The 23034-nt window shown below is 42.3% G+C and overlaps 1 protein-coding gene across 1 annotated transcript in view; it reads right to left on the bottom strand.

Moving 5' to 3' along the window:
* PSD4 (pleckstrin and Sec7 domain containing 4) overlaps positions 1-23034 on the bottom strand; it is a 119557-nt gene that overhangs the window by 36007 nt on the left and 60516 nt on the right. The window contains exons 2-5 of the mRNA XM_082256765.1: positions 21730-22838; positions 14961-15033; positions 2381-3434; positions 232-363 (exon numbers count right to left, since the gene is read on the bottom strand). Of these exons, the coding sequence (XP_082112891.1) occupies positions 232-363; positions 2381-3434; positions 14961-15033; positions 21730-22689 (2219 nt within the window). The 5' untranslated portion in view covers positions 22690-22838. The remainder of the gene's footprint in view (positions 1-231; positions 364-2380; positions 3435-14960; positions 15034-21729; positions 22839-23034) is intronic.

The raw sequence follows: 23034 nt of genomic DNA on the forward strand, positions 1-23034 counted from the left end.
TGCATTGCGTTTCTCAGAATGCACCATGTCCTATTACAGATGCATTTGTATTGCAGGCAAAGCAGGTCAAACGCAGCCTTTTGGACCTGACTGCATTACTTTAAATTGTGCTGCATTGGGAAGTAAAAGCCACCATTTGACATCAATGCCCGTGTACACAAGTCCTAATGCTGAGAATTATATATTAGGACAAAATGGTAGAAATGTACTCTTTGCGGACTGAATACTTACTTTTTCTGAATATAAGGGGCAACCTGAGATCTGTCAAAGCCATCCAGGTGGAAGAGCTTCACTGCCAAACACCGAGCCGCCTCCACATCCTGAGCATTGGCCACAGCTTCCACATAGGTCACCTCCTCAGAACTGCCGAGAGAAAATCAGTAACTATCTGACAGGGAGACTTAGAGCAAAATAATAACTCTTTTACTGAATAGATCTCAGTTTCCAACTTTCAGGACACCTCATGCCTTTTTATAAGCATGAAGTTCACACAGGTATTGTGCGCTTCTCACTGGACTAATATAGACGGCTTTACGATTACCTGGAAGGGCTGAAGCTTTGCCTGTAAGAACCCCCCAGGATTCCACCTTGTCAGGAGAGTTTGGACACTGAAGCAGCAGACTCAGGTGGTTATTCCTCTGCTATCTCCCTCTATCACATTGGTTCTCAACTCCTGTCCTCAGAACCCACTAACAGGCCAGATTTTAACCACTTTGCCGCTGCTCACTAGAGCTCTACTGCGGCAAAGTGGCTCTTGTAGGTCTGACGACGTAGACCTACGTCGTCAGACAATCCCCCTCCTCGGCGGCGTGCGCACCGCCGGAGGCTCGCTCCCGCTGTATTCAGTCACAGCGGGAGTCGGGCTGCTGCTCTTCCCCGATCGTCGGGGAATCGAGTCTGAAGGTCCGCCCGCTTGTGTAAACAAAGCGGGCGGATCTCCTAAGTGACAGGCAGGGTCAGATTGCAGGGTTCAGCATAGCTGAACCCTGCGATCTGTGCCTGTGTCACTCAGTCACTTCCCCCCACACGTCAGTAAGCACCAGACATACATTAACCCCTCCCTCTCCAATAAAATTAACCCCTTCCCTGCCAGTGTAATTTTTGCAGTAACAGTGCATATGTATAGCACTGATTACTGCAGTAAAGTCACTGGTACCCCTAAAAGTGTCAAAAATGTCAGTCAAGGGTCCGATCTGTCCACCGCAATGTCGCAGTCCGCAAAAAAAAAAAAAAAAAAAAATCGCAGATCGCCGCCATTACTCGTTTAAAAAAAAAAAAAACACCAAAAATGACATAAATCTTTCCCTTAGTTAGTAAACGCAATAACTTTTGCGCAAACCAATCAAAATACGCTTATTGCGATTTTTTTTACCAAAAATATGTAGCAGAAAACAAATTGGCCTAAAATGATAAACAATTTTGATTTTTACATTTTTTTTTGGGGGGGGGGGGGGGGGATTTCATATAAAAAAATGTGAAAAATATTGTTATTTTTTTAAAATTGTCGCTTTTTTTGTTTATAGCGCAAAAAGTAAAAATCGCACAGGTGATCAAATACCACCAAAATAAAGCTCTATTTATGGAAAAAAAGGACGTAAATTTCGTTTGGGTACGGCGTTGCATGACCGCGCAATTGTCAGTTAAATTCACACAGTGCCGAATCGCAAAAAGTGGCCTGGACGTAAGACGGCAAAATCCTCCGGTGGTAAAGTGGTTAAAGCTAGCCATACATGTTCAACTTTTGTTGTACAATTTTCTGTTAGATTTACCACAAACCACATAATATGAGGTCAAAGCTAAACAACACATTCACTTGTATCCAATTAGCCAGGCCTTTGTACTACATAGTTGAAGGTAAATTTCAAGAAATTTGTACAGAAAATTGTATCATGTATGGCCAGCCTAAGTATTACCTTGGGGAGAGGCAGACTAGAATACTGCAATCACTGAGCAGCAAATGACATCACCTGTGATGTATTTCAGTTATCTTGCAAACCTGGCCTGTTGGTGGGTCCTGAGGACCGGAGTTGAGAACCACTGCTGTATCAGTGGTGCTCTATGTCAGCACATGTGCATGCTAATAAGCTAAACTGCCACTTAGTCCTTACACTACTTGCATTTAAAAAATAAATGAAATGATTACTGTTGGTGGTTGTTTTATATCTGTCTGGAATTTGGGTCATCGGACCATTTAACATTTTCCATTAAGTCACAAAGCAGTATATCTATGCCTCTGATGCTACATATGAGCTACATCATAAATGTATTACTTCCTCACAGAAGATGGAGTGACAAATCCTCTTGTACATGCTTATAAACACATTGAATAATTACACTGCCATATTAGTTATATGTACTGCTCCAATGTTACATAGCTTACCCAGAAGTCTCTAAATCGGTGGACACGTCATCTAAATGCTCTATGACAATCACTGGAGTATCGTGCTGCTGTTTCGAATGTAATGCCTCACTTGCAGTCTCTGATGGTATTCCTTTGCTTCCATGCTCCTTGCCCTGACAACCCTGGCACATGGTATGTTTGCCTTCACCCTGGCATAGGTCAAGCAGGATCCCTTCTCTGGGCAGCTCCTGAAGTGCTGGAGTGCCTTCACCCTGGAATAGATCAAGTAGGATCTCTTCTTTGGACGGATCCCGAGGTGGTGGAGCCCTTTCACCCTGGCACAGGTCAAGCAGGATCTCCTCTCTGGGCAACACTTGCAGTGGTGTATTTCCTTCAACCTGGCACAGGTCAAGCAGGATCTCCTCTCTGGGCAACACTTGCCGTGGTTTATTTTCTTCAACCTGGCACAGGTCAAGCAGGATCTCCTCTCTGGGCAACACTTGCGATGGTGTATTGCCTTCAACCTGGCACAGGTCCAGCAGGATCTCCTCTCTGGGCAACACTTGCCGTGGTGTATTTTCTTCAACCTGGCACATGTCCAGCAGGATCTCCTCTCTGGGCAACACTTGCGATGGTGTATTTTCTTCAACCTGGCACGGGTCAAGCAGGATCCCTTCTCTGGGCCACTCCTGAGGTGGCAGATTGCGCACACCCTGCCATAGGTCAAGCAGAATCTCTTCTCTGCGCTCCTCCTGATGTGGTGGAGTGTCTCCACTCTTGAATTGATTATGCAGGATCTCTCCTCTGGGCCCCTCCAGAGGTGACCGAGTGCCTTTATCCTCCTTTAGGTCCAACAGAATCCCTTCTCTGGGCTCCATCAAAGGTGGTGAAATGCCTTTACCCTTGCATGGGTGAAAGAGCATCTCTTCTCTGGGCTTCTCCCTAGATGGAGAAGTGGATTCCTGGTTACAAGAAGTCGATGAAGCTGGAACTTGGTACTCAGATTCTTCATTTGGTATTAAATATTTTTTCCAGTAGCTTGAATCAGAAAACAGCAAACCTGCATCCTCCAAACGCTCTTCTTTGCAAGGAGCTACCAAATGACAAAAAGGGTCATATTAAAATGCAACTAAAGAGAATGTTCAGTACATTACTAATGGGCAAATATTCTTCTAGGTATTATTGCAGTTTTTTGCTTAAAGCCAAGCCCTGGCTATTTTTTAAAACACCCCCTGGAGGTTTCAAAAGAAAAAAAAAATAACAGATCTGGCTGCAATACTCCCCTTAAATCTGGAGCTGTCCTATAAATACCCTAATCTGGTAGCGGATTGGTTCCTTTGCAGACCTGCACAAGATTTTGCACTCCAGTTTTAGTAAATCACTCTCCATATGTCAGTAGGTAACTGGTCAGAAGACATCATACAAGCTGCAATGGCTTTAGAGGTGAAAATGTGTGGCTAGGGAAGGGGTGTCTACACAACCTGCAGTTAGACTTTAAAATGTATACTTTAGGTTTTGTATAGATTAGGAAGGGGTTAGAACCCCATCAGGGGTTTTATTGCTGTTTGTGTCTCTGCTGGGGAGATTCAACCTGTTTGTCCTGGTGATCAAGAGGGAAAATAATAAAAAATTCAAAAGTTTTCAGTTGTCATTGAATGAGGAATACACAGGGGATTGTCCAATGAGGTAAACTATTGCAGGGCCAGAATCTATGAGGGGATTTCTCCTCATTTTAGATACATTTTCACTCACTTTTGCGTGTGTCTCCAAGACAGGAAGTGAGGGAAAGAAAAAAAAAATTATATATATATATATATATATATATATATATATATATATATATATATATATATACACACATACACACTGTACAACTCTTTGAGGTTGTGAACACTCAATCCCAAGTATCTAAGACCAAAAAGTAACAGCGAGTGATATCCTTTTTCTCCAAAATAATACATCCACTACTAGAGACTCCATTTTTTTTAGGTTAAAAATAACAAACATGTTATACTTACCTCCTCTGTGCAGTTGGTTTTGCACAGATCAGCCCAGATCCTCCTCATCTCGGGTCCCTCGACAGCGCTCCTGGCCCCTCCCTCCTGTCGAGTGCCCCCACAGCAAGCAGCTTGCTATGGGGGCACCCGAGCCGAGCCACAGCAAGCAGCTTGCTATGGGGGCACCCGAGCCGAGCCACAGCAAGCAGCTTGCTATGGGGGCATCTGAGCTGAGCCACAGCTCCCTGTGTGTCCATTCAGACACAGAACCAAAGTTTGGCTCTGCCCCCTTTCTTTCCTCATTGGCTAACTGACTTTGATCGACAGCAGCGGGAGCCAGTGCTGTGTTTTAGCCAATCAGGAGGGAGAGTCCTGGATGGCTGAGGCACTGGTGCACATCACTGGATCGGGATGGTGCTCAGGGCTAGTATTAGGGGGGCCAATGAACATTAAAGGCTTTTTTTTTTTGTATGGAATGCATTAAGATAAGAACAATCTTCTGCCTTTAGAATCACTTTAATGGCCCTGTAATCTATTGTTCTTTAAATCGATTTTTACCGTATTTTCTGCTTGCTTGTAATGTCTTCCGTGAGCTTCCGAACCTCTTTTTTTCCCCCCCGATCGCCGTTTGTTTGGAACGAGTAGTGCACATTAGTTGTGGTCATGTGCACTGCTCTGTACACACTAACAATCCCATAGTCTATAGTCCATCCAGAGATGGTGACTACATTTCTACATACAGTGGGATCATGGAAAAATGAACATACCACCCTTTAACAGGAAAGAAGATCACAGCAAAAAAAAAAATAAAAAAAAATTTGGAGGAGGCAATAGAGAAACAATAAAATATTTTTTTTTTAGTTAAAAATATATACCTGAATAGAATTTTTAAATCAAAGTTTAGTTTCACTCTAAGGGAAAATTTGAAGTAACTGCTGATATGACTATAAAATGGGTGCCTATGTGTTCTTTGATCATTTTATATTATTGCTGTTTGTAGATTAACCACCTCGATAAACAAACACTCAATGACATGTCCCATAATCAGCCCCAAATAAAAGATAGGATCCCAAAAAATATTCTTCCAAATTTTTATGCACATTGTCAAGCATGCAAACAACACACATTCTTGGTGTAATGCTTTTACGGTTCAACATAAAGAATAAAAACATAAGTGAAAATACCGATGTGCAAAAAAAAACAACAGAACACACAAAGCTGTCACCGAGGATTTGCCGATTACTCTTTTTATATACTGTACTGTATATCCCCTTGCAAGAAAGTCCGGGCTGGGCTTTCCTTTTGCAGGGCTGAACTGTGTAGCAATACGAGTTTCACAAAGAAAAAAGCAGCATTTTATTTTTTATTTTAACAGTTACTGCAGCTTCCTGCGGTAAACCTCGTGAGTTTTACCGCAGTAAAACTTCATGTGACACCTTTTTCTAAGTAAAGAGCACTTTTAAAAGAATGTTTTTCATGAACTAGTAAAGACGACTGAAACCTTTACTGGATAAACTTTATATAAGTTTAAGGTCCTGCACAAATAGCGCTTCTACAAACGCCAAAATGACTTTTCTACCAGGGTACTTTTACATTTTTTTTCTTTTTCTTTTTAGAAAATTAAATAAAAAAACCTAAACAATTATATTCTTTCTGAAAGCAGAGGCCCTGCAGAAAAAAATGGTGGCAGTTGCATTTTTTTTTGGCTTGCACAATATTTGCACATATGTTTATCAAATACATATTGTCAAGGAAAAAAATGCACTGCATACCGAATACCATATAATACCCAATTTTTGGTAAAATATAAAAAATTGGGCTGCGTAGAGTATTTAAGATATCAAGCATGTTAGGCCATAGAATTGAGCAGACCTATGAAAATGTGAAAAACTATGGTATCCAAAACTGTCCATAGTCAATGCTTTAAAAGCCTTTACATTTAATTTTAAAGTTAGCCATGAATTATGACCCTAGAATTTGCAGAGATACCTTCATGCACGTTTGCAAGCAATGGTTGTGTTTGTATTCGGGTGTGCACGCGGGCCACAAGGGTGCTTTTTTTTTTTTTATTTGATTTTTATTATTTATGTTGAATCTGTTTTTATTTAATTTAAAGTAATATAAACCATAAAAAAATGAAAACATAAGAGAAACATTCCATGCTCATATAGAAACAGAATATAAAGTATACATCACAATCATAATAACAAGCCCAGTATCACAAAATTATAAGATACAGGTCTCTGAGGCATGGAAGACATTAGTATGGAAACCAAATTTTCTCTTGTTTTCTTTTCAATGAACCAGTAGTGCACAAGATATAGGACATTTAAGAATGTGACATAGAAAATGGAAATGTATAGTGGTACTAGAAATCGGCCGATTACCGGCAACACCGATATATATCGGGTGCCGATATGCACTTTCCCCGATATATCTGTATCGGCGTTTGGATTTGCCGATATTCAGGGAAAGTGCATGTACCGGAGTGATGCCTGCAGCTAGAGGCATCACCCCGATACCGGTGTCTATAGCCGACGGTCGGCTGACAACGGATGCGGCTGAGAAGCCGCTCGGCTGTCAATACAAGGAGTGGGAGGGGACAACCCCCCTTCCTGCCGCCTTCCGCGGCTCGCCCGGGTCTCCCATCCCACCGGGAGACCCGGGCTTCCTACCCCCACCACCGCCGAAGAGAAGACCCAATCAAAGCCGCATTCGGCTCTGATTGGGTCTCCATGTAAAAAACCCGGAAGTGATGTCATGACATCACTTCCGGGTACTCCGCGCCAAATTAAAAAAACTGACAGCATTCAAAACAGCCAAACTTGGCGTTCTGAATGCTTTTTAGTGCCGAGGAAGGGTTTGGGGTCTTTTAGACCCCCCAGATCCCCCCACAAGGAGTACCTAAAATAAAAAAAAATGTTTTAATGTCCGAAAATATCAGCAGATATTGGCCGATACCGATATCCGATGACTAAAATATCGGTATTGGCATTAAAAAAACGATATTGGTCGATCACTGATTTTTATTAATTATAATATACATTTTATTTATTTACTTAAAGTGATTGTAAAGTCTCATTTTTTTTTTCTATAAAAATAACAAATAGTGGTGCACCGAAATTTCGGCCTATCCCATTTCGGCCGAAAATGGGTCAACGATGCCGAAAATGAATGGCCATTAATGCCCGCAGCCTTCACTTCCCTGTCAGGCAGGTATCTCCTCTTTGTTCCTCCGCCGGGCGCTTTAGTCTGAACAGCTACACTGGTTGCTAGGATGGCCAGCCGACTGGCGTCTAGCAACCAGTGACGTCCCGAGGAGAAGACCCAGAATGCAGAGCGGAGGAGGATCTTCCTCGTCCTCCTCCGTGCCTATTCCAGAATGGCTCCACCCACCTTCTCGATTCATGTGCTCTGTGCTGTGGAAGGCTGTGCTGCGGAAGGTAATCTGGCTGCTTGTCTCTCCCCCCCCCCCCCCCGATCTATGTTATCATATCAGTGACAAGTATGCTCATTGGTGTAATTAGCTACATTTTACGATTTCCTGTTAAATAACTTTAATATCAGGGATAATGTGATTATAGAAACAGTATAGTCTTCAACATAAGTTTCCCATGGCTGCAGGACTACGAGTCCCAGCATGTTTTCTCAAGTCACTGGTGACTTGTTTTTTCTGGATATCAATGTGCCACATCTAAATTTTCAACTACTCTCTCTCTCTGACATGGAGGAGGCGGCGTGCGGGAATGTTAATCTCAAGTTTTGGGGGGGGAAAAGTCATTTTTGGTTTTCAGCCAAGGGCATCCTGAATTTTTGGTTTCTGTTTCGGCCCAGAATTTCCATTTCGGTGCATCCCTAATAACAAACATAGTATACTTACCACCTCTGTGCAGTGGATTTGCACAGAGCAGTCCAGATCCTCGGGTCCCTCTTCAGTGCTCCGGGCCCCTCCCTCCTGTTGAGTGCCCCCACAGGAGGCAGCTTGCTATGGGGACATCCTAGCTGCAGCTCCATGTGTTCATTCAGACATGGAGCTGCAGTTCGGCCTGCCCCCTTCTCTTCTCATTGGCTAAATTACTTTGATTGACCACAGCGGGAGCCAATGGCGCCGCTGCTGTGTCTCAGCCAATCAGAAGGGAGAGTTCCAGGCGGCCAAAGCACTCGTGGACATCACTGGATCAAGAGGGGTCTCAGGTAAGCATTAGAGGGGCTGCTGCACATAGAAGGCTTTTTTTTTTCTTAATGCATAGATGTTGCCATACCACAGGCATGTGCAATTTTAAAGTGTGACACGCTTGGTATCTATTTACCCGGCGTAACATCATTTTTTATATTTGATCACAAATTGGGTATATTGTGTTTTTGTTCACTAAAATTGATTAAATTGAATAAAATTTGAAAGTATTTTTTTCTCGATAGATACTGTTTGAGAGATAAAGTGGAAGCGTGAATGGAGATACAGCGATTCCCTTGCAGCAGCGAATGTTATATGAGCACACATGGGGTTTACCATCTTTAATTTACATTCACAATTGGCGGCTTTGGTGAAAGCCTTTTTTTGGTGCAGCTCGGCTCAGATCTGGAGTCACCTTTTCACATATTAATTAAGGTGGACTGTTGCACTTTTTTTTCCACACATTTTTTCCTATAGTGTATGGACTGTATTTCATTAGAAGTTTTATTGGATATTATTGTTTTTTCATTTTATAGGTGTAAAATTTTTTAGATTTATTCATTCACTGGCACAGGGGTTGAAAAGCTCTTGTAATATTTACTTTGTCACCACTGCCAAAAAAGTCTCCTCACATCGGATTACATGGAAACGTAATTATTTTTATCATGCTTGATTAGCGCTGCACTTTCCTTATAAATTCCATTGTATTTTAGGTTATTATCAAGACCTAAAGTGCTGGCTGCTGCATTATACTTATATCTAAGCACAGAGTTGTTCCCCTTTTTACACATTTTTTGAGGTTTGAAAAACCCCTGCGCAAATCTGGGGTGACAGAAAAAATTGCAACACCCACCATTTTATTCTCTAAGGCCTCTGCTTAAAAAATATAACGTTTGAGGGTTCTAAGTAATTTTTCTAGCAAACAAAAATGCAGAATTTTCCATGTAAGAGAAATGTCAGAATTGGCTTGGTTTTTTTAGAAGTGGTTACGATCTGAATAAAAGCTTTATTCATACACAGTGTCTGCATAAAAGCCGTAGCCATTACAGTAAAGGCATTGTGCTTAATTTAAAGCACATGAACAGAACTGTTTCAGGTTTAGCTTGCTTTGGCTTTAGTCACAATTTGATGCTATTTAAGGTTCTCCCAGCTACACATTCATATGTCTGTGAGTCATAGTACATTTAAACATTCCATTGCTTTGAAAAACGTTCCGTGAACCTCTATTACGAGTTATAAAAATATTCATTGTACAAAAAGAATTCGCCCCAGTATGCACATATCAGACCGGAAAAGAAAAAATCATAGTAACTAGAACCATGCTTTATCATGTGAGATAAAAAAAAAATGACTTTACGCCAATCATAAGGTCAGGAGACATGCAACACTGAGATTCTGGAGAAAACCAATGACTGGTGATTGCAGATAGACATTATTTTGACTAGAACTCCAAAAAAAAGGTATTATCTCACTTCTCTGTCTCTTACCGAACGCCGATAGGACTTTGCAAGGGTTTGGTAAATGTAAAGCAAAGAAAATTTTATCGCTTACTGAATATTTTGAGCTGTTACTGCTCACCTACTAGAACTACGTACTCTCTTACTTTTCCGTATCCTATTACCAGTTTGGCTCCAGAGCAATTTATTTTATTTTTCGCATACATGTAAAAATCCTAAATCCTAAAATTTTTGGCAATAAAATTACTTAAACCCCCAAAATATTATATATTTTCTGAAAGCAGAAGCCCTGTAGAATAAAAAGATGATAGTTGCAAATTTTTCTGTCATATAATAGGTATTTGTGCAATTGTTTATTAAAACGCAAATTTTGAGGCAAAAAAATAAATATAATAAAATGCATTTTAGTGCAAAAACACACGGTTATAATACCCTTTTTTGGTTAAAATATAAAAGATGAGGTTGCCTCGAGTAAATAGATACCAAACATTCCATGTCTTAAAATTGCGTGCACCCGTGATATTGGCAAAAGCTATGGTGCCCAAAAATCACCATAGGTGACGCTTTTTAAAGGCTTTTCCAGCTCAACAGTTTTGAGTTAACTAGCAACTTTTCTGCTAGAATTATTGTTCTCACTCTGACGTTCGCGGTGATAGGTCACATGTGTGGTGCGACCACGGTTTACATACGCGTGCATACCCTAGGCTTTTGTTTGCACTTGTGCAGGTGTGCAAGGCAACAAAGGTTATGGCAATTGTTTTTTTTTTTTTATATATATATTTTAACATAATTTTCTTTTTTCAAACTTTTTTTTTTATTTTTACTTGATTGCTATCACAAGGGGATAATTAAACCCTATGTGATAGCATTGGGCAGGTGACAGGTAGGGGTCCCCAATGTCTCCCCTGCCCTTCACACCATCTAACCAAGCACAGACTGGCTTGGTTAGATGTGTCCCCTGGCTGTACTGGTCAGGAAATGGTGCATCTGAAACCGCAGAGGGTGAGATCCCCTGGAACCACGGGATGGGAAGGCCTCATGCACACTGGAAGTTATAAAAAAAAAAAAAACGCCAGTAGCTTTGTAGTGAGTTTTTCAGCTTTTTTTTGCATTGGCGTTTTTGAGCGTTTTCTAGCGTTTTGTGGTGTTAACGTTTTTTGGCGTATGAAGCTAAAAATCATCTCTGCTATTTTAGTAACTCCCACTTTTCCACAATGCAATGCTTGCCAGACAATGCGTGCCAGAATTGCATCGCATGGGTGTTCACACCCATGCAATAAGATGGGTGCGGGGAAAAAAGGGTCCTACAACATTTTGGTGCAAATGTTGTCCCTTTTTTTCCCCACATCAAAATTGCATTGCATGGGTGTGAATATCCATGCAATGCAATTCTGTGAAGCTCACTGCATTTTGCAATCTGTTTCGGGGTGCCATTCATGGAACATTAAGCCCCAGTTCACATCAGGCAGATTTGGCATGCGATTTGACATGTCAAATCGCATGCCAAATCAGAGCCTATTGCCGGCAACGTCACTGTCCGAATTGGTGCAACCCTTACTTTGCCGCGCTGCACCGATTCCCAAAAGTAGTTCCTGCACTATTTTTGGTGACTTCAGGGAGATTTCAATAGACATCTGTGCATGAATTCGTACAGATGTCTGTCAAATCGCCACAGAAGTCGTAGTGACATGCGAGTTTAAAATCGTGTGCGTTCAGTTGAATGATTTCAAACTGGTGCCATTGACAGCAATAGGCTCCGATTTGACATGCGATTCGACATGACAAATCGCCTTCCAAAGCAGCACAATGTCAATGGGGGCTCTGTGTTCCATGAACAATACCCTGAAACAGATTGCAGAATGCCAGAATCGCATCGCATGGGTGTTCACACCCATGTAATGCGATTAGGTGTGGAGAAAAAAGGATCCTACAACATTTTGGTTCAAATGTGATACAATTTGAGCAATACAAAATGTATGGCTCAAATCGCATCGCACAGACATCACATGTGATGTGCACAGGAATGCGGTGCATTTTTGGTGCAAATAACATGCGGTTCAGCATGCACCAGTGTGAACCCAGGCTATGTTCCATGAACGACACCTCGAAACAGAACCCAGGCTTAAAAAAAGCAATGGAATAAAAAAAATGTTGCTTACTGGCGTTTTTTGGCGTTTATCGACGTTAGAGCGTTTTTACAGCTGAAAAATGCCACTCAAAACCCACTCGATTTCGGGGGTTTTTTCCAGCCAGAAAACTGCCCTACCAAAAACTGCTGATGACAGCCTGTGTGCATGGAGACGTAGGATAACATGCTGGGGAGTTTATTGGCTGCAGAAAAAAACATCTGACACCAAAAACAGCCGCTGTAATAACGTTCAGTGTGCAGGAGGCCTTAAGGTTCACTCTTTGGATGTAGGTATTACTACGCACGTCCAAAGAGTTGAACTGGTTAAACAACTATAAGATCTTCCAGGGGTTTAGTAAAAGGAAAGCAATGAATATTTTATAGCCAGTACATATTTTGGGTGTTCACTTTAAAGCTGAACTCCAGGCAAACTGCTAAATACAGAGAAATACATTTATGGGAGCCGGCCAAAAGATCTGTCTATCCAGTCCTGAGATTAACACAGCTCTGGCACCCCTTCTATCAGCAGCACCAGCACAAGTCCTCCTCTGCATCACACACTCATATTTCCTTTAATCCCTTACAGCTCTGCTCAGCTACCTGAAGCAGAGGAAATACCCAGGACTTTTGTAAGGGACTCCCTCTTATGTTAATGGATCCAGCACTGGCATATAGTTGTGGGGAAAAAAAGTGCCTCCTGAAAACTAACAGTGAACTTCCTGGATGTGAGTGTGCCTAGGCACTCGTATGCATTCAGCCCCATAGTTATATATCTGCAGTGTGGGATCTAAGGCAATGCTGCCTCTGACTGATGGACTCACAAGATTTGAAGTAAGATTGGGTGATGTCATTACTGTGCTTTCCTTGTTGGAGCCTCTAACACAGTGATCTAAAAAATGCAGCTCGGGGGCCAGATGCGGCCCTTTGCTTGCTTTTATCTGGCCCCTGGGGCACCATTTCATCCACTGATGCCAACAGTGGGGCACAATTCCTCCCAATGACACCAACAATGGGGCACAATTCCTTCAAATGACACCAACAATGGGGCACAATTCCTTCAAATGACACCAACAATGGGGCACAATTCCTCCAAATGACACCAACGATGGGGCACAATTCCTTCAAATGACACCAACAATGGGGCACAATTCCTCCAAATGACACCAACGATGGGGCACAATTCCTCCAAATGACACCAACAATGGGGCACAATTCCTTCAAATGACACCAACAATGGGGCACAATTCCTCCAAATGACACCAACGATGGGGCACAATTCCTTCAAATGACACCAACAATGGGGCACAATTCCTTCAAATGACACCAACAATGGGGCACAATTCCTCCAAATGACACCAACGATGGGGCACAATTCCTTCAAATGACACCAACAATGGGGCACAATTCCTCCAAATGACACCAACGATGGGGCACAATTCCTTCAAATGACACCAACAATGGGGCACAATTCCTTCAAATGACACCAACAATGGGGCACAATTCCTCCAAATGACACCAACAATGGGGCACAATTCCTTCAAATGACACCAACGATGGGGCACAATTCCTTCAAATGACACCAACAATGGAGCACAATTCCTTTCAATTACACCAATGATGGGTTACAATTTATCCCAATGACACCGACAATGGGGCATAATTACACCCACTGAAACAAACGATAGGGTATTATTTATTGCCACTGAGGTTGGGACCTTTTCTACTCCAAATTTCCACAGTCTGCCGCCCTAAACTGTGAAGAACAGTAAACTGGCCCCATGTTTAGAAAGTTTGGAGACCTCTTCTCTAACACAATGAACCAAAGCCCTGCTTCTACCAAGATGGCGGCCTCTACAGAGAAACACAGTGCAGAACATGGCATGGAAAGTCAGTAATCGTGAAAAATCAGCTGTAGGGAGACCACAGGCAGTAATAGTCACTAGTCCTTTACTCTATTCCTGCCTTTTTTTGTGGGAACAGCTTCCAGAGTTTAGTTCCTCTTTAAAGGCGAAATTCACCTATGGGTGTACTAAGAGTCTTCAGGATCCTGCCATTACACCCACGCTCCAGTGTAAAAATAAATAAAATTAAATAAATGCGCATTTTTTACCTGCAAAAACAGGCACTTTTATTATTTTCTTTTTATAAAAGGTGAACGTATCCTTTAAAGATAACCGGTTGTTCTGTTCTGCATTAACAAACCACAGTTTACTTAAAGCTTAACTCCACTTTTGTTGAGAAAAAAACATTCTCCTGGGTGATCTATGTACATTGCAGGGATTTGAACAAACTTTGTTGCAGATTCCTACCTTTTGTTAGTCTGAAGAAATCATTGTTTGTTCCTCTGTACTGAGTGGGTCAAATGGGAGTGGATTCATAATTATCTATCAGCTGTGCAGCTGCAGAGCACTAATGAGGAAATCTGTTGGGCCTGCATCCCTTTAGACGTGTTCCTATTGGGAGTATCCCACCAAAAATGAAATTTTTGTTGCAGGGGATGCCAGAAATCGGACTTGTATCTTAGTGCAGACTTCTGGGAAAATTGGTGAGCCAATCACACAAGCAGGAAATGATGTTTCTGGGGTGTGGTCAGTATACATTCTGTGTACAGAACAGCTCCAGGTAGCCATATTGCATTGCATTTTCAGAAAATTACAACAGCTGCAGATTGGAAAGGAAAGGTAATCTTTAAAAACATTTCATTACAATATGATTTGTGTCGCAATTGTATACGCTATATTGTTTTTTCTTTATTTGCGTTTTTTTTTATTCCCCACGAAAGTGGAGTTATCCTTTAAAGCTGTAGCATGAGTGGCCAGACATTCAATGGTAACTCAATGGTTATATGGGAATTGATACTCACGGGTGACAGGCATATCACGGACAGAGCTGATCATGGCGGATTGAGTTGGAGGTCCTTCCAGGCACAGGGGATTCTGAATAAAGAGAAAATATGAGTATTAAAATACTATAAATGTTACAAGATAAATGGAACCATCAATGGGCAAACATTGGTGTTATGCGATATCTGGATATGCACATTTATTATCTTTTCATTTTTCTGTGATCCAGAAATTCCTCTATTAAAAAAAGGTATAAATTATGATTTACATATCTTTGAAGCTGGCATGGTTTTGGTGCCAGAAGGGCTGGTCTAAGTATTTTAAAAAACGCTGATCTACTGGGATTTTCACGCACAACCATCTCTTGGGTTTACAGAGAATGGTCCAAAAAAGAGAAAATATCCAGTGAGCGCCAGTTGTGTGGATAAAAATGCCTTGTTGATGTCAGAGAACGGGCAGACTGGTTTCAGATGATAGAAAGGCAACAGTAACTCAAATAACCACTTGTTACAACCAAAGTATGCAGAATACCATCTCTGAATGCACAACACATGGAACCTTGAAGCAGATTGGCTACAGCAGAAGAAGACTACACTGGCTGCCACTCCTGTCAGCTAAGACCAGGAAACTGAGGCTACAATTCACATAGGCTCACCAACATTGGAAAAACATTGCCTGGTCTGGTGAGTCTCGATTTCAGATGTGACATTCAGATGGTAGGGTCAGAGTTTGCCATAAAAACAGGAAAGCATGGATCCATCCTGCCTTGTATCAACAGTTCAGGCTGGTGGTGGTGTAATGGTGTGGGGGGATATTTTCTTGGCAAACTTTGGGCCCCTTAGTACCAATTGAGCATTGTTTAAATTCCACGGCCTACCTGAGAATTATTGTTGACCAGGGCTTTTTTTCTCGGAGAGTAGGTGCAGGAACTCCCCCCTTCTGAGTCGCCCCTTGTCTCCACCCCTACCCACCCCAAGCATATCCATTGGCCACACCCCCTACCCACCTCCCAGTACCACATCTTTTAGAGAACACAGAACCAAGTATCATTCTGTGGTGCTAAGTCATTTGTATGGAACTGGTTAATTCTAACAAGAAAAGCAGCGAAATATATCCCCTGCAGCCAGCAACAATAGATTCCCCCACCACAGAAACAAGAGATCACCCACACAACAATGCCCCCCACTACAAAATACCACCCCAGCAACAATAGATCTACCCCAGAAAAAATAGATCACCCACACAACAACTCCCCCCACTACAAAATACCACCCCAGCAACAATAGATCCACCCCAGCAACAACAGATCCACCCCAGCAACAACAGATCCACCCCAGCAACATTAGATTCTCCAGCAGCAAGCAACAATAGACCTCTCTCTCAACAGTAGATCCCTCCTAGCAACAACTGACTCCCCATCAATATAAGATCCCTCCTAGCAACAACAGTTCCTCCTCCAGCAACGATAGACCCACATGAAAAAAATACTTCCCCACTAGTGACAATAGATCCCCCAGTGGCCATCATCAACAGACCATCCAGCACACCCCAGCACCCCTTGCACCTAAATACATTCAGTGTTTGAGGTGCCGAAACTGCGTTCCCCCTGAAAAAAAGCCCTGTTGCTGACCATGTCCGTCCCTTTATGACTGCAATGTACCCATCTTCTGATGGCTCCTTCCAGCAGGATAATGCCCCATGTCACAAAGCTCAAATCATCTCACCACTGGTTTCCTGAACAGGACAATGAGGTCACTGTACTCCAATGACCTCCACACTCACCACATCTCATCTAATAGAGCACCTTTGGGATGTGGTGAGATCACATCTTGTATGTGCAGCTGACAAATCTGCAGCAAATGCGTGATGCCATCATGTCACTATGGACCAAAATCTCTGAGGAATGTTTCCAACACCTTCTTGAATCTATGCCACGAAGAATTAGACCAGTTCTGAAGGCAAAAGGGATCTAAACCTTTACTAGCAGGGTGTACCTAAAAAAGGATTTGATTGTGTTGAGGTTTTTAACAACCAGATATAAGATACCTACATCCCAGTAGACAATGATATGATCATATGGGACTAGGGCGTCCGAAGAAAGAAGGGAAAAAGAAAAAAGAAAGAACAAAAACTACACCAAGAACTGTAGTAGCCATTTGTTCTTTCTTTTTCCCTTCTTTCTTCGGACGCCCTAGTCCTATATGATCATAGCAAGGTGTACCGAAGAAAGTGGCCGGTGGGTGTATTTTGTGAATTTAGTCCTACAGGACATTGTATACAGACATGAGTCGAAGAGAAATTTGATTCATGTGGGGTGGTCCCCTGAGTGCCACATCCCAAATTGGAATACAAGAACAATGGAGTTCCCCTTGGGGCGGGACTTTTAAGGCACTATATAATATCAAGATACACAATTTATTTGAAAACTTTATTGAAAAAGTAGATAAATACAAAAAGGAAAAATTTGTTAAAATGCTTGGCAAGTTATACAGACATAATGTACACAGTGAATTGCACCACATATGAACCGTGAATACCCGCGGTTCATATGTGGTGCAATTCACTGTGTACATTATGTTTGTATAACTTGCCAAGCATTTTAACAAATTTTTCCTTTTTGTATTTATCTACTTTTTCAATAAAGTTTTCAAATAAATTGTGTATCTTGATATTATATAGTGCCTTAAAAGTCCCGCCCCAAGGGGAACTCCATTGTTCTTGTATACAGACATGCATCAGTATACACAAGCTTACATAGGTGTCTTGCTGATCACAGCTCATTTCCGATCATTCTCAGTTTATGAAACAGAGATGATCGGGGGAGAACATGTTCTCCGCTGATCATCTCTTCACACGGGAATCTGTCATTGCCTGACACAGAAACAGCCAGGCTATGAAGCTGCGATCTCCACACTTCACTGGCGATCTGGGTCAGAATTCACACTCCCGGGTTCACCAGCCTGGAGCTTGTGAATCGGGGAGTGAAGACAGAATCGGGGGAGAACTGAGGGGTAAAAAGGAAGATTATCGACTTCCTTCTTCCTCGTTCAGACCCCCCAACACAGTAATCATGTCCCCCTGCCATATTTATGTATATATTATATACATGCATGTATATATATATATATATATATATATATATACACACACATACATGTAGATATATATTTAATATACATGTAGATATATATTTAATATATATATATATATATATATATATATATATATATATATATATATATATATATATATATATATAAAATGTATGCGTGTGTGTATTCAGTGTATATATATATATATATATATATATATATATATATATATATTTATGTAAGGGGACTATTATGTATTACCATTAGTGGGGATCAGCAGTGATAATTTATCACTGCTTATTAAAAGAGCGCCAGTGATTTTCATAGTGCGGTAATCTCGCTTTGTCTCACGAGATTACAGGCGCCCCATTCACTTGTATAGAGATCTCGGCCGTTCGCCGAGGAAACACTTCTCCTCTGATCACCCTGGGAGAACTGAAGTTCTCCACATCATAAAAAGGGTGCCAGAGGAGATAATTTTCCCCAGAGAACTGCAGAGAAAAAAAATTCACCCTTTCATAAACGTACACCATAGTGCTCTTAGACTCCTAAATGAATGCACAACACAGATCTGGTATCTGGGCTGTCACCAGGAACTTGAGAACTTGTTAGCTACTTATCTTTCAGACAATCCAAGAGAAATGTATCCTTGGCCTAAAGTTCCCTGGTCTGCCCTTGCTACCATCTCTCTGAGCTTCAGAACATAGGAAACAGCCAGTACCCCTCCCTCCTCCAATCATGGGGTAAAGCTCAGGAGATAAGCCCAATTAACTTGCAGCAGAAGCCAAGTCGTGATAATAGCCACATCGGTGAGAAAAGAGCCAGACGTAATGTCAAGTCACATGCAGATGGCAGGTGTAGCAACTTGGCATTTGCCCAAGTTATACCTTTGGGTGACCTTAATGCTTACAAAATAAACATCTCCAAATGTCACATATGTGTTTTCGCCATACTTCTCTTTTATGGTCCATTCACATTTGGCAATTTGGAATCACCAGCAGAATCGCTGGAATTCTCCCTGCGATTCCAAATCGTTGCAACGTGTGACGCACATTTGGATGCCATTCATTCCTAATGGCACCCCAAACATGGTGCGATATTACTGCGATTGTTGCACAATAGAATCATGTGGAAATCTCTGCAAAACAGGCCTTTAATGACCTCAGCTCTCTTCATGACCAGGCTATTTTTTTGCATTGTAGCACTGCACTAATTTAACAGGCAATTGTGCGGTCATGCAACGCTGTCCCCAAACAAAATTTATATCATTTTTTTTACACAAATAGAGCTTTCTGTTGGTGGTATTTGATCACCACTGGGTTTTTTTATAAATAAAAAAAAATACTGAAAATTTTGAAAAAAAAAAAAAATTTTTACTTTCTGCTTTTAAAAATATCCAAACAAAAACGTAAAAAAAAAAAAAAAAATCTAATTTCGTCATAAATTTGGGCCAAAATGTATTCTGCTACATGGCTTTGGTAAAAAAAAATCTCAATAAGTGTATACTGATTGGTCTGCGTGAAAGTTATAGCATCTACCAACTATGGAATATATACTTGAATTTTTTCTTTTTTTAATACTAGTAATGGCGGTGATCAGCGACTTGCGATAGCGTGGCGGGCAATCTGACACTAAAGCCTGGTACACAAGAACAGTTTTTTTTTTTTTCGTTCAACCCCAGCGGGCTGAACAAAAGAGCTCGGGGGGGGGGGATCCTGTACTAACAATTCCATGTGATTTTCACCCCGCTGACCTATTTTGTTCTGACAGGAGTGGTGATATTTAATCACCACTGTTTTTTTTTTTTTTTTGCTAAACAAACAAAAAAAGACCGAAAATTTTGGAAAAAAAAAAAGTTCATAGTTTGTTGTAAAATGTTGCAAACAGGTAATTTTTCTCCTTCCCTGATGTGCATTGATGAGGCTGCACTGATGGGCTGCGGTGTTGGGCACTTATAGGTGGCACTGATGGGCACCACTGATGGGCACTGATAGGTTGCAATTAGGGATGCACCGAAATGAAATTCTTGGCCGAAGCCGAATAATAATGAAATGCTTGGCCGAAGGCCGAATACCGAACGCGGTGTTTCGCATTTTTTCCATTTATTTTGCCAATTTTTAGGGGGCACGGTGATGGGCACATTTTATGTTAGGGGGCACTCTGATGGGCAAAACAAAACATTTCAATCAGCGTTGCTCTTAACATAAAATATGCCCATTAGCGTGCCCCTTAACATAAAATATGCCCATCAGAGTGCCCCTTAACATAAAATATGCTCATCAGCATGTCCCTTAGCATAAAATAAGGGGCACGCTGATGGCCACATTTTATGTCAAGGGAGCACTCTGTTGGGCACATTTTTTTTCTTTTTTTTTTTTAAGGGGCACTTTATAGGGCACTCTAATGAGCATGGCAACATATGGCAAAATATGCCAGTCTGCACACTAATGCTTGTGCAGCTACCGTATTCTCCCCCAAATGTGCTCCACATACCTGAACTGCAGCCAGGCCGGAGCCAAAAGCCGCGAACAGGGGAGCGGGGCGTGCACATAGTGTCACGCTCGCTGGACCGAGTGTGAAGGAGCGGCAGTCAGAAGCAGGGGGCGGGACGCGCGCGTGACGTCACACCCCCTACTCGCGGCCGGACAGGACACCGGCGGCGTGTGAGCAGGGAGTCGGGAGCCGCAATGAGGAAGGGGACTGAAGGACTCCTAGGTAGCGGGCTCGCGGTCCGGGCGGAAGCATCGCGCGGGCCGCCATTTAGTGACCGCCGCTGACATTGTTCGGCACAAATTTATTCGGCCTTTTTACTTATTCGGCCGAACACCGAAAGTGCTATTTTTTCTATTTTTGGCCGAATAATGTTCGCTTGCCGAACATTCGGTGCATCCCTAGTTGCAATGATAGGTGGCACTTGTAGGCATTGATGAGGAGGCACTAATGAGGCTGCACTGATGGGCACTGAGGGGTGGCACTGATAGGCAGAACTGATGGGCATTCATAGGTGGCACTGATAGACAGCACTGATAGGTGACACTGATGATGAGGCACTAATGGGCACTGATTGGCAGTACTGATAGACACTAGTAGGTGGTACTGGTAAGCACCAATTAGTAGCACTGTTGGGACTGCTGTCCCTGTAACAGGAGCCAGTTATCAGCTTTCTTCTTCTCTCCTCACGGAGAGAAAAGCCGATAACCGGCTTGTGTTTACATCCTGTGATAAGCTATCATTGGCTGACAGCTGATCACATGGTAAAGGGCTGCTGTGATTGGCCCTTTACCCCGAACTGTGATCAGCCAAGTCCAAAGGACTCAGCGATCACAGGGCATGCCACAGGGAGCGCGCCGGCAGCATGATCACAGGAGGACATCCAGACATCCATGAATTCACTCCTGGCATTTTTTGGAGTCCCCCTGGCAGAATACAAAGTCACAGCGGGGGAGATCGCTGCACCAACATTGCTTGTGTTGGTTCAGGGATTTATGGGGTGGTTTTTTTTTTCATTCAGCCTGCTTGGTTGAACTTAAAAAAAACTAGCAGTGTGTGCCAGGCTCAACAAAGCCCCGGAGAGAAGTAAAAACCCAACAGAGATTCTAATTATTCCCTGCTCTATCCAAAAACTAAATGAAACATAACGTTGGCTGGACAAACACTTTACTTTAGATTAAAGTCAGTATTCAAGTGTGTCACTTACCATATTGTCTGAAACGGGCCATCCAGTGGTCCTTGTACTAGAGAGCATAGACCTCTTCTCCTCCCACTCATCTTCATATATCTGGAGTTCCTCCAGAGATTCCTCCCGTAATATCGGATGCCATACAGCCATTCCCGTACCAAAGTATTTACTATCCGATGCATTTGGTTTTAGCAGCTGGCTTCCCTCATTCACTATACTGTCCATGGAAGTTGATTCACGTTGGCTGGTCAGTTCAGTAATGGAATTCTGTACATTATAGTCCATGTTAGGTGGCACTTTTGAGTTCTTAAATAAAGGGTTATTGCAAAACAAGCTCTCATCTTCTACTTCCAATTCGGAGTAAGCAGTATCATCGCTCTCTTGGTCCTCATCCACACACTGAGGTTCTGGATCCCTTACAAGCTCCTCAATGCAAGACTGACTTCTTTCAGGCTCCAGAGTGGAAGGTGGGCTCATCTTTAGCCCCATAGGCACGTTCATCTTAAGCCTCATTTCCCTGGTTTTCTGATTGGTCTCCGTAATATCAATCTGATCCTGGAGATCCATAACACAAAGCTGAACCTGAAGTAAACTGGCTAAGAAAACATCCTGAGCAGAGGTGGTCTTTGATGTGCTACTGACCTGGGTCCTCATATTGGTGGCTTTATGATGAAAATCAGAGACCCTCTGGACCTCGGAATAGGCACTGCTTGCATAACAGTCCTCAACATTCGTACCTGGAGTATTGACTTCCTTCTGCCCTCCCTGATCATTTTCATTTATTACAGACCTCTCAGTTCTGGATGGACCTGGGGGCAAGCAGTTCTCATTAAAAGATGGAATATGATTAAAGTGCGTTGAAGGTACAGAGGCTTCATGTCCCTGCCACGCTCTAGAAAATGTTTTATCTTCTACCTCCGAGTGAACATAATAAATAGGTAACAGGTCATCATCCACAGAGAGCTGCTGCTTTTCCATTTCACCCGTTTCATTTGTCTCGGTGCTTCTCCTGACTGGCACAGAAAACAGATGGGGATCCTAAAGATCTCTTCTCTGGAACTTCATGTTTCTAAACAGCAAGCGAGGCTGGCACGCCAGAAAGCGAACATTCTGCGTTAACATCTGCCCTGGATAGAAAGCAAACAGAACAGAAGAGTTAATGGTTAATCTAAGCATTCTAAACCTTTACATGCCAGTTCACTCCAGGAAAATAGGTGAATACCCGATACCAGGGGTATGCAAACTGTGGCCCTCCAGATGTTGCAGAACTACAAGTACCATGAGGCATAGCAAGACTCGACAGCCACAAGCATGACAACCAGA

This window comes from Pelophylax lessonae, assembly GCF_965119305.1.
Source record: "Pelophylax lessonae genome assembly, chromosome: 4".
Classification (NCBI taxonomy): Eukaryota; Metazoa; Chordata; class Amphibia; order Anura; family Ranidae; genus Pelophylax; species Pelophylax lessonae.